General features: G+C 47.1%; 1 protein-coding gene and 1 long non-coding RNA gene across 4 annotated transcripts in view; one reads left to right on the top strand and one right to left on the bottom strand.

Moving 5' to 3' along the window:
- Positions 1 to 804: 804 nt before the first annotated feature.
- On the bottom strand, positions 805 to 5,271 carry LOC129633770 (uncharacterized). 3 transcript variants are annotated; one of them, XR_008705273.1, is made up of 4 exons: positions 3,514 to 3,649; positions 1,909 to 2,049; positions 1,596 to 1,709; positions 805 to 974 (listed from the first exon to the last, which is right to left on the bottom strand). It is a non-coding gene; the product is annotated as an uncharacterized LOC129633770 (long non-coding RNA). The 3 variants fall into 3 exon arrangements; XR_008705274.1 differs by lacking the exons at positions 805 to 974; positions 3,514 to 3,649 and adding an exon at positions 5,138 to 5,271 and having other exon boundaries at positions 1,480 to 1,709; XR_008705272.1 differs by lacking the exon at positions 805 to 974 and having other exon boundaries at positions 1,480 to 1,709.
- Positions 5,272 to 5,643: 372 nt separating this feature from the next.
- The window catches only part of ABHD17C (abhydrolase domain containing 17C, depalmitoylase), a 57,723-nt gene continuing 47,637 nt past the window's right edge, over positions 5,644 to 15,729 (top strand). Inside the window, exon 1 of the mRNA XM_055555690.1 lies at positions 5,644 to 6,274. Coding sequence (XP_055411665.1) covers positions 5,685 to 6,274 — 590 coding nt within the window. The 5' untranslated portion in view covers positions 5,644 to 5,684. The remainder of the gene's footprint in view (positions 6,275 to 15,729) is intronic.

Here is a 15,729-nt window from a genome sequence, read left to right on the forward strand (position 1 = left end):
TCTTTAACCTATTACATGTTTGCACATGAAACAAGCATTTAGAGATTATTAGAAATTGAATCCCAATAACCACTTAAGTCTGTTTAGAGTTCCTATTATGTGCTAGGACATAAGGTTTTATGCTGATTGTGCAGGGGAAACAAGTTCTTATCTTCAAGCAGCTCATCAAGTCCAAATTCTGAGATAGATTTTGGGGACTCTGGCCCTCCCATTAAGAATCCGTGAATAGGAGAAGACTAGTAAGAAATGCAGGTCTGAGGACATAATCATCCATGCGAAGGATGGAACTGTAAGCACCTATCTGTGGGTGGTTGGTGTTTGATTTCTCTCAATCCTTATTTCTCTGGTGCTTTCTCATCATTTCATGGGTCTCTGAGCTCTCCCCAGCTGGGGCTCCAGTGACCTCATTTACAACACTCTTGATAAGAGCCCTCAGGCTGAGAGGTTCTGGGAAAAAGATACTTCACCTCCAAAAGCTTTCAGTTGAATGGCAGGCCCTTACCCTAATGAGCACTGGCTCAGATTTCCCAGAATGGCCGCAAATGTCAACTATGCTATCTTCAAAATTATCGGCTTGATTTTCTTCACTTTTCCAAAGGATTTGTTTAATAGATATCGCCTCAAAAATCTACCCCATCTTTAGTCATACTTTAATAATTTTTTTAAATGGAGGAAAAAGCAGCCATAGCTATTCCACTGTTATCAACAAAATAGTCTTTGATTTTATTGAGAAAGCAGTTAAGAACAATGTTTGGCTCTTTCGTTTCTGTTTCCTGAATCAGATTCCTAATTATTGCATTAGGCTACAGGTAACAAAATACTCAACTATTAATACAGTTACATAAAGTGACTTATTGTTCTCATATAACAAGAAGCTCAGGGACTTCCCTGGTGGTCCAGTGGTTAAGACTTCAGCCTTCCAATGCAGGAGGTGCCGGTTTAGCCCCTGGTTGGGGAACCAAGATCCCACATGCCTTGTGGCCAAAAACCCAAAATACAAAAGAGAAGCAGTATTGTAACACATTCAATAAAGACTTAAAAACAAAGTAAAAAGCCCAGGTGAAGGCAAAGCTGGGCAGTTGTTCAGCAGTGTCGTGAAGGGCCTAGACTTTTCTCTTTCTACTCCACCATCTTCAACTACGAAATTCACTCTCATTGTGGCAAGGTGGCTCTCATAGCTCTAGTAATAATAATGCCTGCAAACCAAGTGGGAATTAAGGGACAGGAAAAGAGAAACATGTCAGATGAGTTTGGCTCTGTTAAATCTTTCTAGAAGCTCCGAAAAACACTTCGCTTAGAGACTATTGGCCAGAACTGTGTCCTGTGGCCGTCTTCACAGCAGGGGAGGCCAGGTGACTTTGTGTCTTAACTAGGAGCATTGTTGCCCAGAACAAACCCAATCACTGTTATCGATAGTAAGAAAGATGGGAAGAATGCCACAACTCCTTAGCCAGAGGACATGTGTAGTCTATTCCTAGGGGGATGCTGGCATGGACTTCGGCTTCTTTGTGTCTTTCTCAAAGCCTGTACTCTGACAATACTGTCTGAAAGAGAAGGAATAACCTTGGTCTCGATGCATTCACTAAATCACTCACTCATTCTTTAATTGATGATTTAATTAATATTTGATGAGCATCTTCTTTAAACGAGGCATGGAGGAAACAGTGACCAAAACAGACATCATCCTAGCCTTCACAGAGCATTCAGTCCTAAATTTAAAGAAAGAAAAAATAAAACAGGGCACTCTATTTTTTTTTCCCCCTCTAATTTGGTCATGTTGTTCAGCTTGTGGGATCTTAGTTCCTTGATCAGGGATTGAACCTGGGCCCTGCAGTGAAAGCGCCAAGTCCTAACTACTGGACCACCAGGGAATTCCCAGGGGTTGATGTATCTTCGATCTCTCTTTACCTTCCACTGAAACAACCATATCCAGTTTTGAAGCATAAATATCCTCTGATGGTCAGTGAAAAATGCTGTCACAAGTGGGGCGATCTTGAGCAACTCAGAATCAGGAAGAAATCAAGAAGATCAGACTGATCTGGAAGAAAACTTCAATGTGCAAAAAGCCAATATTAATAATAGAGACCAGTGCATTTAACTACTTGGAATACTGTTCCGTTTACTGACCCAGAATGGCTTAGCAGGATGCAGTTATTCTGTGTAGCAAATCGTTCAGTGAGCTTGTTGAGGGCAGGAGGAGCTGTCTTAGTCACCTCTGCATTCCGCAGATTGACTCAGTGACTAACTCATGGTAAGTACTTAGTAACTATGTCTGCTGACCCAGACTCGAAGTTTTACCTTTCTCTCTTCCTCTAAAATGCAGGAACAGCCACACGGACATTCTTTAAGATCAAAGTGATCAGTCAGTAATCCCTGACCTTTGAAAATATATTTGCAAATATATAGGGCAAATTTATTCTTCCTGGGCTGCATGTTGAAGTTCTGCAACCAGTATGCCAAGACAGGCTGCCACCTTTGTCGTGGGTGTGAGAGGTGTGGCAGAGATATTAAACTCTCCCTCCTGGGGAGGGGCATTGTGTTGAGGGGCTAGATAAATTTGACTATGACTAGAAGAGGCATGAGGTGAGAAAGTTTGGGGAGCTCTATTCTACAGCATACACAGAAACTGGTTTGGGGTAAAACTTCACCAAGTGTGAATAACTTAAAAATAAACTTCAGATACATAGTCTGAACAGTCTTCGTCAACCAGATTTTCTTTAGCTAACTTTTTGGATAGCTCAAAAACATCTAAAAATCACTTTTGTGAAGACAGTCTTTTGAAGCCAGGTCTGAAAGGTTACTGGAATCAGTATGGGCAAATTCATTTAAAAGAGGGTCTCAATTTAATATTCCCACAAACTTGAACCAACATACTGTCCAGGGAAATAAACACTCTTTGAATCCACCTCTGTGTAATCTTCTAAGAGGATGAAAATTAAAACCAGGCTTTTATTATTTATTGGTATTGCACTGCATGACGCTCCACAAATCCTTTAGGAATATAAATAAACAAATATTTTTCCTTTTGGCTGGGCAGCAAGTTCCCCAACCAGGGATTGAACCTGCACCCCTTGCATTGGAAGCACAGAGTCTTAACCACTGGACCACTAGGAAAGTCCTCCAAATTCTATTCTAATCTTGAAAAGATTAGGGAGTGACACACTTGGCTAATCATCTTAACTTCCCACAGAAATATCACCATTGAATCAGGTGATGGTCAAATCAGCAAATGGTTCAAAACCATTTCCTTGGCTTTTGGAGTTTTGGTTTGTTCTCTCTCTCTCTCTTTAAAAAATTCACAGGGAAAGTATTCTGAATCTTCTGCCAATACTCTAATTAAATTGTAAGGTGTTTGAAAGCAGGGACTGTCTTCTCTTTATAGCTTCAGCCCAAAAGTTCTAACATCTTAGGTAATGTGAGCATAAGAAACATTACATCAATAGATGCTGAATACAAACAGTATTTTTGTATCGAGTAGCAAGTTATACACCTTTTTAAAAAGGGAAACCTAACCTCCAGAAGATAAAAATTTGGTTTTGGGGCCTTCCCTGGGGTCGCAGAGAGTGACAACAACAGGTGGTCCAGTGGTTAAGATTCCACGATTACAATGCAGGCGGCGTGGGTCCCATCCCTGATTGAGGAAGTAAATACCACATGCTTCAGCTAGCCAAATAAATTAAAAGAAAGAAAGAAAAAAATTGGTTTTGGGTGAAAGGTCACCAAGTGTGAATAACTTTAAAATAGACTTCAAATATTTAATCTGAACAAGCTTTGCTAACCAAGTTTTCTTTAGCCAATTTCTTGGATAGTTTCAACAACATTTAAAATTTATTTTAGTGAACAAATAATCTTTTCAAACCTGGTCCTGAAGGTTACTGAAATCAAGATGGGCAAATTCATTTAGATGAGGGTGCTCAAAAATAACACCTTCCACAAAAGCCAGGAGGAAAGTTTAAATTCTCCTGGACATCTGTGAGTTAACACAAGAGACCCAGAGTGGTGATGCTGCCAATTTCCTTGTCTCTAGCTGCCCTGCTGGCAATCAGTAAGGGTATCTCCTGTCAATTCCTGAAAGGGAATTCAGCTGCCAAATCAGGAGGAAAAAGGAAGTTGTGGAAGGCTCTGTGAAATTGGCACCAGAGCCTACTCGGTTTCAAGGCACCGAGAGTAATATTTGAAAAAAAAAAATCACTTAAAGGTGAGTGCCAAGATTATAAGGGATTTAAATCATTGTAAAATCTTTCCTGATTAAGACCATTAAAAGTACTGGATTCCAGAAACAAGTCTAGAGGAACTAAGGCTGTAAAGGACACCTAGTTAACACTAGAAAATCTACTGCCCTTGAGATGAGAAATGACAGTGTCAACGTAGTATAATACTAAATATACAGAGTGGCCCTGTTATAATAGCTGACTTCTATGGACACAGGATTTACTGAAGGCCCAGTCACGCCCCTAGGAAAGTAATACTGTGGCTGTAGTTTAGTTGGTAAGTTGTGTCTGACTCTTTGCGACCCTATGGACTGGGGCCCGCCAGGCTCCTCTGTCCATGAGATTCTCCAGGCACGAATACTGGAGTGGGGTGCCATTTCCTACTCCAGGGTATCTTCCCCACCCAGGGATCAAACCTGGGTCTCTGCACTAGCAGGCGAATCCTTTACCACTAAGCCACCAGGGAAGCTCAATGCTGTAGCTATATAGGCAGAAACAACTCCTGTAACAGGGAGATGCAGCCATCCATTGGCGCTCTATCCTACACCACCAGTTCGCCTGATGGTCCTGAGACTTCGGGAAGAGCCAGCTCAGAAAGCACCAATGGGCACAAAGAGCCAAGAATTTCAGGTTCAAGTCTCTTTCATTCGTTAATTCTTCAACAAATCCCCAAGAATCTCCACGCATGAGAAAACTTGGATTTAGGGAAGAGAATTCCTGGGAGAGGGGAGAGAGAGCAAGAGTCGGATTCGGGAGTGTACCTGCTCCCCTTCAATTGTCCCCACCCTCCACCGTCCCCCGATCGGCCCACGTGCCCCCATGCCTAACCCGGAGCGCTCGGGTCTTGCTTCCCAGCGGGGCAAAGGTGCCAGCGTCCCCTCCCGGAACCCCTCTGGGGATCTTCCCACCTGCCCCTGCATACAGACCCTAAGCGGGGGCGCCCCCCTGCTCCGGGCGCCTGGGCGTCCCGGGGAGGAGGACGCGCTTCCCAGGCCAGAGCAGGTGCCCGCGCCCCCGCGCGCGGAGTCGGGGTAGGCGGCCGGGCAGCCCCGCCCAGACGCCGGCCCGGCCCGGGTCCCGGCGGGGGCGCGGGCCCGCGGTAACCCGGAAGAGGCGGCGGCGGCGGCGGGCGTGCGGGAGCCGGGGGGCGGGGGCAGGGGTGGGGGCGGCGCGCTCCAGCCGGCATGGCCGCCGCCGCCGGCTTTGTGTGCCGCGCGCGGGCCCCGGACGCCCGAGCCTCTCCCGGCCCGCCGGGCCGCTGCTGACCCGCCCCGGCTCCCAGCGCCGCGCCCGCCGGGCCGGCCCCGCCTACCCGCTTGCGCCTCCCCGCCCCCTCCTCCAGCCGCCGGGCGGGCGGGCCGCAGCCGCCCTCCGCTCGCCCGCTTCTCGCCGCGCGCCCGCCCGCCCTCGCTCCCTAGCCGGCCTGCCTGCCTGCCGTGCCGGCGGCGGCGGCGGCGCGCTCCAACCGCCCCGATGCCCGAGCCAGGCCCCAGGATGAACGGCTTCTCGCTGGGCGAGCTGTGCTGGCTCTTCTGCTGCCCGCCCTGCCCGAGCCGCATCGCCGCCAAGCTGGCCTTCCTGCCGCCCGAGCCCACCTACACGGTGCTGGCGCCGGAGCAGCGCGGCCCCGGCGCGCCCGCTCCGGCCTCGGCCGCTTCCACCTCCTCCGCCTCCGCCGCGGCCCAGCCGGCGCCGCAGCAGCCCGAGGAGGGGGGCGCGGGGCCCGGCGCGTGCAGCCTGCACCTGAGCGAGCGCGCCGACTGGCAGTACTCGCAGCGCGAGCTGGACGCCGTCGAGGTCTTCTTCTCGCGCACCGCCCGGGACAACCGGCTAGGCTGCATGTTCGTGCGCTGCGCGCCCTCCAGCCGCTACACGCTGCTCTTCTCGCACGGCAACGCGGTGGACCTGGGCCAGATGTGCAGCTTCTACATCGGCCTGGGCTCCCGCATCAACTGCAACATCTTCTCCTACGACTACTCCGGCTACGGCGTCAGCTCCGGCAAGCCCTCCGAGAAGAACCTCTACGCCGACATCGACGCCGCGTGGCAGGCTCTGCGCACCCGGTGAGCCCGGCGAGGATCGCCAGGCCTGGCCGGCCGCTGCGAGGGGGCCGGGCTGGCATCCCCTGGGGGCCTCTGGGGCGGCCTGAGGGGAAAAGGACCCTCTTTCGGGGCTGTGGGCGAACAGAGATTTCCTTCCCCCCACGCGCACACACACCCCTCCGCGGCCGTGGTGGCTTCTCTTTTCTTTTCCATCCCTGGCTTTCTTTCACCCCCTTCAAGAACCCCGCCAGCCCTCTGGTTCCTGGAGAGTTCAGATTCGCAGGGTTTTGCCTGCTTTGGCACGCCTGGGTGCCCCCCATCTCCCCGGCTGGGTCTTTTGTGGTTCTGGGCACCACAAGTGGCAGTGTGGGCATGCTTAAATACGGGGCAGAGACAACTTGGTCCGCGTTGAGTTTGTGTGAGCCGGCGGCCAGAGGCTGGAGGGCCTCAGGGTGAAGTGACCTTGGGCAAGGCGCATGAGCTCAAACCTCGTGTTTCCTTCCTTGTTAAGTCAGGGGGCGCGGCGGGACTGCTTCCAAAACACGTTCCGGTTGTAAAGTGCTCAGCGGGGCCACGTCTGGGCGGTCTTGGAGGGAGCTGGAAGGTCGGGTGGTGTGAAGTTGGACTTCGGGGCTGAGTAGCTGGCAAGGCGATCAGGAAGTTTAGCTGGTGGTGGTGAGCCGGTCATCTTTATCAGAAACTTAGTTAAAAAAACAAAAACAAAAAACCCCAGGAGGAGTTCGAATCTTGTGCTTAAAGGGCTTGGGGAATCTTCTGACCTTGAATTAGCATTCACGGGAGGACTAGGAAGTGTTTACTGAGGGAGTCTTTTATGTGCGAGGCACAAATTGGGGGCTTGGTTTTGGGGCTAGACATGGTAAGACCAGCAAACCAAACTTGAGTTTTAGTCTCTAGTTACCCACAAGTCGGGTAAGTGGGCAAGTCACGTCCACCTGTTTGTGCTCCAGTCTGGGTATCTGTGACTTCATCCCAGCCACCTAGTAGCAGGATGTTGAAAACACCTGAGGTCATGTCTTCTCTGGCATCGGATTGCTTCAGGTGAAAGAGCCCCCAGAATAGGTATAATTGGCACTGTTAAGCTACTGACAGGTGTCGTCTTTATCTAAAATGTGTTTGCCTGGCACTTGCAGACTGCCAACATTAGTGATTTTTGTCCTCATTCCTGTTCATGCATATGTTCATAAATTATTCTGTGCCTTTCTGGGAAAATGGCCTGTCCAACAGGGAAATACTTAGGATTTCATACGTTGCTTATTCACATTCTTCTCCGCAAGTCTTGAAGGGGTTTGTTTGGATGAAGCTTTTTGAAAGTGATTTAGGCTGAGGTTGTACAATTCTTGAGACCCCCATGGACTGTAGCCCACCAGGCACCTCTGTCCATGGGAGTCTCCAGGCAAGAATATTGGAGTGAGTGGGTAGCCATTTTCTTTTCCAGAGGATCTGCCTAATCCAGGGATTAAATCTTTGTCTCCTGCATTGGCAGGTGGATTCTTTACTGCTGAGCCACCAGGGAAGCCCCCGAGTCAGAATCTACAAGTAGTTAAAAAGTCACCTGTTTCAATAAAGAGTTTCACATACATATTTGTCACACACGATCGATCACTAGTAGCTGCTGTTGGTCAAGGTATTAAAATTAAGGGTTGGCATTAGATCTTCTTAAAGTGAAACATAATCCCACCTTGAGTAGGTTATTTGGTGAAATTTCTGTAGAATACTGTTCCTATATGTAAGTGTCTAGATTAGAATGAAATCTTTTTCAGACATGAGGCAAGTCCTTTGCCCTGAATATGCAGGTGTGTCTGTGTTACAACATACAGGAGACATAATGATTTCCCGGAGACATGTGTCATATGTAATTTAATTATGGGCATGGCTTTGGGTAAGGTTAAATTTTGAATTGTGTGATGGGGTGGTGTTAGTGGTAAAGAACCTGCTTGCCAGTGCAGGAGACATAAGAGATGTAGGTTCAGTCCCTGTGTCGCTGGAGGAGGGCATGGTAACCCACTCCAGTGTTCTTTCCTGGAGAATTCCATGGACAGAGGAGCCTGGTGGGCTATGGTCCATAGGGTCCCAAAGAATCGAACACAACTGAAGTAATTTAGTACACACAGACACACAGCACAAAGCTGAGCACATAGCTCACCTTTGCTCGGAATTTATTTAGTTTTATGCCAGAACTCACATCAAGGTTGATTTACTCACCTATTAAATAGGTTAGACCTTAAAGGCTAAATGACAATCTTAGGATTTGAAGAAACCTTACACACCTTGTGCTTTTCAAACTTTTTTGATTGTGACCCCACAAGAAGGAACACATTTTATGTTTTGCATCTAGATCAAGCACAAATACACAGTTCAGTTCAGTTCAGTCGCTCAGTCGTGTCCGACTTTTTGCGACCCCATGAATTGCAGCACGCCGGGTCTCCCTGTCCATCACCAACTTCCGGAGTTCATCCAAACTCTTGTCCATCAAGTTGGTGATGCCATCCAGCCATCTTATCCTCTGCCGTCCCCTTCTCCTCCTGCCCCCAATCCCTCCCAGCATCACAGTCTTTTCCAATGAATCAACTCTTCGCATGAGGTGGCCAAAATATTGGAGTTTCAGCTTTAGCATCAGTCCTTCCAAAGAACACCCAGGACTGATCTCCTTTAGAATGGACTGGTTGGTTCTCTTTGCAGTCCAAGGGACTCTCAAGAGTCTTCTCCAACACCACAGTTCAAAAGCATCAATTCTTCAGCGCTCTATATATTTGAAGCAAATGTCTCGCAAAGCAGTAGTTTTGCCTGTGAGCACTGCACATGTAGACTATGTTTTGTTTTCTTTTTTTTTAAGAAGAAAAAGAATGCAGGCTGGGAAGGACTAAGTTAATTTACCTTCTCATTTATGGACACTGTCCTTATGCACCCTCATTTGACAGAGGCTCAAGGAAGATCAGGAAGGTCTCCTGATTGCTAGTTTAGGACTGTTTCCACATTACCATGCAGTCTGATTTATCACATTTTTCTGGAGGTGCATATACATGTCTCAGTTATTTTAATAGGCTAGGAGTTACTTGACTCTGAAGCTAAGCAATCCCTGAACAGCCTTTCCCCTTGGTCTGCTGTCTGTAGATTTCTGTTCTACTTTGCCTGGAAGATGCCCTCTTCTCCACCCGTTTATGACTCTTCGGGTCATGGCCCCGGCAGCAGTACCTCCCACCACATATACCCATTGTTCTATGGCTGATTAGCTCAGATCCCCTTTTCTTTCTTAAAATGTTATTTATTTTATTTTTGGCTGTGCTGGGTCTTCATTGCTATGTGGACTTTTCTCTAGTTGTGGTGAACAGGGCTAGTCTAGTTGCCGTGCATGGGCTTCTCATTGTGACGGCTTCTCGTTGCAGCTCCTAGGCTCTAGAGTTGTGGCACGTGGGCTTAGTTGCTCCACGTCATGTGGGATATTCCTGGATCAGAGATTGAACCAGTGTCTCCTGCATTGGCAGGCAGATTCTTTGTCAATGAGCCAGCAGGGAAGCCCCTCAGGTCCCCTTTTCTACTCCCAGTCTTCATGCCTTCCTTGGGGAACTTTCTGTTTTCTGATCTGATGAACCAGGCTGCTCAGAACTCTGATTGGAAAGCCAACCCCATCCTAAATCATTTCCATCTCTGCACTTAGGTTGTTCCCCTAGGAGGACTGTAAGGCCTTCTGGTGCTTGCCTGGCCTTTTGTGTGGGCCCTTTTCCTGTGCCCCTAGTTCTCCATCCCGACTGGATCCTGATTGGGTTCATGAGCGCCTGGTGTTCCTGTGCAGGTGGTACTGTTCCTTCACCTGCACTAATCACATTGTGTTGCTGTTTCTTGTTGTTTAACTGCATCTCACTAAATTGGAAGTTCCCTAAGGGCAAGGACTTCCTGTCTTCTGTATTCCCAGCAACAGGCAAAGCGCCTTAAGATAATAGGAACTCATTAAATATTTGTTTAGTGGTTTGCAGATATGGGCATCCCATAAATAAATTAAATAGATTCAAATTTTCCTAATTTTTAAGTTGCATCTATTTTACCTCTAGGATCTGGTATCCATGGGCATAATCATAGGCAAAGAAAAAGGTTACAATGTATTGGTTCAAAAAAAAAAATTGTATTGGCTCAAGGTCTGATCCACTTTGTATCCACTGTCTCTCATGCTTGCAGCCTTGAAGCCTCTCTGTTGGACAACAGAGTAACAGTGACCCTTTTGTATTTCTTTGCATCCTTTCTCCATGTTGATTGGCCAAAATGTTTGCTTGGGTTTCTCAAGATGTGGAAAAATCTGAACAAACTTTCTGGCCCACCCTCTCCGCATGCTCTAGCGATGCGTCCAGTCCTCGGTGGAGGACTTCAGACACAATCACTGCCTGGTGTTTCCACAGATAAAGGCAGCACATCCCCTAAGTAAGTTGGCAAGTCATCTCAAGTAAGGGTTTGGGGAGGAAGTAAACTTGAAGGCAAGAAAGGTGGGTCATTGCTAGTTGGGCAAGAGGTGATTATTTTAAGCATTTGAAAAATGACTGAAACGTATGCATTAGAGAGGTTGGATTTGAAAGGAGGGTGTAGACTGAGCTTAGAAGAAAGAAGCTGATGTCTTATAAGGTTCGACTGCTATAGCAAAGTACCGTGGAGTGAGTGGCTTAAAAGCAACACAAATTTGTCAGTGCTAGAGGCTGAAAGTCTTGAGATCAGGGTGTCAGCACGGTCAGGCTCTGGCAAGAACCCTTTTTTTTGGTTGCCAGCTTCTCGTTATGTCCTCACAAGGTGGAAGAGCCAAGGGAGTTTTCTTGGGCTGGTTTATAAGGACTTCCCAGGGGGCTCAGTGATGAAGAATCTGCCTGCAATGCAGGAGACCTGGGTTCAATCCCTGCCTGGGTCGAGAAGATCCCTGGAGAAGGGAATGGCAACCAACTCTAGTATTCTTGCTTGGAGAATTCCATGGACAGAGGAGCCTGGCAGGCTACAGTCCATGGGTTCACAAAGGGTCAAACACAACTGAGGGACTAACACTTTTACCTTTTTCCCATTCATATGGGTTTCACCCTCCCGACCTAGTCACCTTTCAAAAGCCCCATGTCCCAAAACATCACCCTGTGGGTTAGATTTCAAGAGACAAATTTTGGGAGTGGGACACGTGCTTACACTCACACACACATAGACACTGTTCAGCCTACGGGCGGTTGGTATTGGAACAGTGAGAGAGACAGTGGACAATCTAAGCATGGTAGAGGCCTTGAAGGTTGGGACATGTTTTACCTTTGAATTACTGATGCCCTTTACAAGCATGCTGTGTAGCCAAGCAATTGAGGGAGTGAATTGGAGTCACTTAGACATATCTGTAGAAAGGACACTATGAAAATCATCGCAACCTTATTGGAGGGCAGTGTTGTAATTTGGGTTGGGGGGAAGGGGAGTGATTAATCTGTGCAGGAAAAGCTGCCTGTTGGTTAAGGTGGGATTAAGTAGTTGGATTAAGCCTCCTCAACACACGTCCTTTTTGGATGTGAGCAGCTTTAGGCTGCAGAGTTGGGGCTTGTGATTCAAGAGAGAGTGAATCAAAATCAAGCTGATTTGAAGGTGTAAACCCAAACAAGCAAATAACTCAGAGAATGAGGTGTAAGTAAAGTGGGGAGAATTTTAGCTGAAACATTTTCATCTAGAGAAACAGGAAAGTAGGGGCATTTGTGAGTCAATTTGTTGGTAGTGTTTGCCATCACCATCTACAGAAGTTGCTTCATGCAAAAACTGTGGAGGAGAGAGGCATTTGGTAACATTGTCAGAGAAAGCAATGCTGAGAGAGGAAGGTAAATAAGAATTTTCAGGGAATTACCTGGTGGTTCGGTGGTTAGGACTCTGTGCTTTCACTGCAGGGGCCCAGGTTTCACCGCTGGTCACGGAACTAAGATGTCACAAGCAGAGATGCTGGGGGGAAAAAGGACTTACAGTGTCTAGGTACAAAAGTATTAGTTGCTCAGTTGTGTCCTACTCTTTGCAACCCCATGGACCAGGCTGCACTGTCCATGGAATTCTCCAGGCAAGAATACTGGAGTGGGTTGCCATTCCCTTCTCCAGGGGATCTTCCTGACCCAGGGATCGAACTTGGGGCTCCTGCGTTGCAGGTGGATTCTTTACGGTCTAAAGTGTGACAAGTTACAAAAGACCATTTCCCTTCATTCATTCCTTCTTTCAACTAATGAGCCATTAACCATCAAACACACATGTATTGATCCTGTACTTGTACTGGCCACTAAGCTAGTTTCCCTTGCCTGTTGTTAATGTGAAACTTTCTTTTTTGTGTGAGACGGATTAGATTTTAGAGAAACTTCAAATATGTAGCCATGTGTTGCTCTTTTATAACTTTTCCCTTTGTGATTTAAAGGATCCATATAATTGGAAAATCTCTGTCTTGGGAAGACTGTAATGGATACCCTCAGGTAGTGGGATCTTGAAACGCATCTGCTATTGGTTGTGGATGTTGTTTACATTTACGAGTCAGGATGGATTTCTCCTGGGAAGAGCCAAACAGTGACTAGTTCCCCAAGCAGGTTAAAGTTAACGACCTAACTTCTTTGTTGTCAGTTTTCTCAGAGGGAATTCTATGGTACGATGAAAGGAAGAATGCTCGTGTTTCTGCCTTAGTTTCACCGATTAGGGACAGAGTAAAGAGAATGTTCTGTGAATGGTGTGATACGTGAATGCACAGTGATCTTCCTAGAATGGAAATAGAAGCAGCTTGACATTCAAGGTAGTCAGAGTGCAAATATCCCACTAATAAGAATGTAATCTTAAGAGCAGGCCTGTTGAAACTGACACAGGTGTGGTGTGTTTCTGTGGTTTGCTGTGGCTCCACTCCCCTCCTCCAGTGCTCTTGGACTGTGCCTGCTTCTTCAATCCGCCCTCCCCCATCCGTCATTGCTGGGTTTCTCTCTAGCACAACCAGATCCTGAGCTGTCACCCTTATCCCACTACACCTCACTTTCCCATGGTTCTTTTTTTTTTTTTCTAAAATATTTACTTATTTCTTTGGCTGTGCTGGGTTTTGGCTGTGGCATGCAGGATCTTTGTTGTAACCTGTGGGATCTTAGTTCCCCGACTAGGGATCAAACCCAGGCCTCCTGTATTGGGAACTCAGAGTCTTTGCCAGTGACCACCAGGGAATTCCCTCCGATGGTTCTATTTTGTACCAGAGATCTGACAAGCATCTTCAGTTTCTCTGTCAATGGTCAGTTACTCCTTAATGGGCTTCCTCTTCTGAACATACTTGTTTTTATTTAAGGCGATATTGGAGGCTCAATCTTATCAAAATTCAGTCTGAAAACTCGACTGGTACAATGGAATATTGATGGAAAGCCTTCCCCGCACCCCCCTTTTTTTCCCTTGAAGTCATTAGAGTGATAGTATCCTGAGGTCACTTAGAGCAAGTCCTTGACATCACTCCCAACCTTCTGCTACTGCCTGCCTTTCTGTCCCTCTCTCCAAATTAATAATTACTCTACTCATATGAGGGCTTCCCAGGTAGCTCAGGGGTAAAGAACCTGCCTGCAGTGCAGGAGACCCAGCTTCAGTGCCTGGGCCAGGAAGATCCCCTGGAGAAGGAAATGTCAACCCACTCCAGTATTCTTGCCTGGCAAATCCTATGGACCCAGGAGCCTGGCAGGCTACACTCCATGGGGGCTCGAAGGAGTCAGACACGACTTAGCAACTAAACAACAACAACTACATATATTAATAACCCCATGTAAGACTCCAGAATCTGCCTTCGGGGATTGTACTGTTCATGGTGGTAGCAGACTTACTCTATTAGATTTTGCTTAAGCCAGTGTTGAGGCCATAATTCTGCTTCACTTTAAGAAGCCCTGGGTATAAGAATCTGAAGTCTCAACACAGCTGTACTTAGGATATCATTATTTGTATATTAGAAGGATTCCTCACCCTCCACCACAGGATTGCTTTAAATAATAGGCTTGCTGATTCATAAAAGTTTTAATTTGCAAAAGTGAGATGAGCACAAAACCTTTTGAACTAGGGAAATTAGTTTTAATTCCAGCAGTCCCTCTAACCCGTGTTGTCACCTCGCACAGGGAGGCACTCTACTTCCTGTGCTTTACATTGCATTGTTCTTAAAACAAGGGTTGCAACTACAGTATGTTCCCTACATATGAACCTTTAAGCTGGGAACTTTCAAAGATGCGAACATGCGTTCCATCAACCTCAGGCATGAATGACCTCTCAGCTTGTCCTCCGTCTCCTATTGCTGATGAGCCTTCAGCTCTACCATCTCCCACCTCCTTTCTGTCTCTCAATGCCAGCCCTTGTGTGCAGCGTTGTACTCTACTCCTGTACTTCTCAAAGTACTGTACTACTGTAAGATTTAAATGTTTTATTTTTTGTGTTTTTGTGTGAAGAGTATCATAAACCTATGACAGTACAGTACTATATAACCGATTGTGTTTGTTGGGTACCTAGGCTAACTTTGTTGGACTTATGAATGCTTTCCGGAAATGGAACTTGTTCATATATAGGGGACGTACTGTACATGTCTTCTGAGGTGCCTTCTTTAAGTAAGGCTGTGTTTCGTGATTTTTAAGGGAGAGTACCTCATGTTTCTGAATTTGCTTCTCTTGACTACACTGAGAAACATGGTGGACTCTGTCTCTGCAGTGAATCTCAAGCCTGGCTGCATCTCAGCAGCCCTAGGTAGATATTTTTGGTGTGTGTGTGTGTGTGTGTGTATGTATCTAGACATATGCATGTATGTGTGTCTCTGTGTGTACATGTATAAGGGAACATGAATTCACATGTGTGTGCATATGTGTATGCTTGCATGCAGCCTCGGTTGAGTTGCACTCGCCTAGAGACTATGGGGTCGCACAAAGTCGGACACGACTGAAGCGACTTAGCAGCAGCAGCAGCAGCAGAGACTGTAGTTAAGGATTGGACTCTTTTCAACCCCACGGACTGTAGCCCACCAGGATCCTCTGTTCATGGGATTTCCCAAGTAAGAATACTGGAGGGATTGCAATTTCCTTCTTGAGATCTTATTGACCCAGGGATTGAACCTGGGTCTCCTGCACTGCAGGCAGATTCTTTGCTGTCCCAGCCACCAGGGAAGCCCTCATTGGTTAAGACTTGAAGAAAAATGAATGCTAGGGAAGATTTTTTAAATACACTTATATAGTTGGTTTTAGTCAAAGGCCTTGGTGGCCAGGAATCCACTCGTGTGGACCATGTGAGGGCACATAGCTACGCTCATACTTGCAGGATTTCTGAGCCTCATGGGGACTGAAGCTGGGGGCTCAGAGGCCATCAAGACCCTGGATTCTCACCCTCTCAGCTTCCTCTTTCTGAGCTGGTGTCTCCCGTCTCCTCTCTGCGTACCTGCTCCTTCTTTCTACAACAAACCTCTTCATGCTCCTGATCGCTGCGTATCACCTCACCGCCCCCAACCC

The sequence above is a fragment of the Bubalus kerabau genome, chromosome 19 (assembly GCF_029407905.1).
Source record: "Bubalus kerabau isolate K-KA32 ecotype Philippines breed swamp buffalo chromosome 19, PCC_UOA_SB_1v2, whole genome shotgun sequence".
NCBI classification, from domain to species: Eukaryota; Metazoa; Chordata; class Mammalia; order Artiodactyla; family Bovidae; genus Bubalus; species Bubalus kerabau.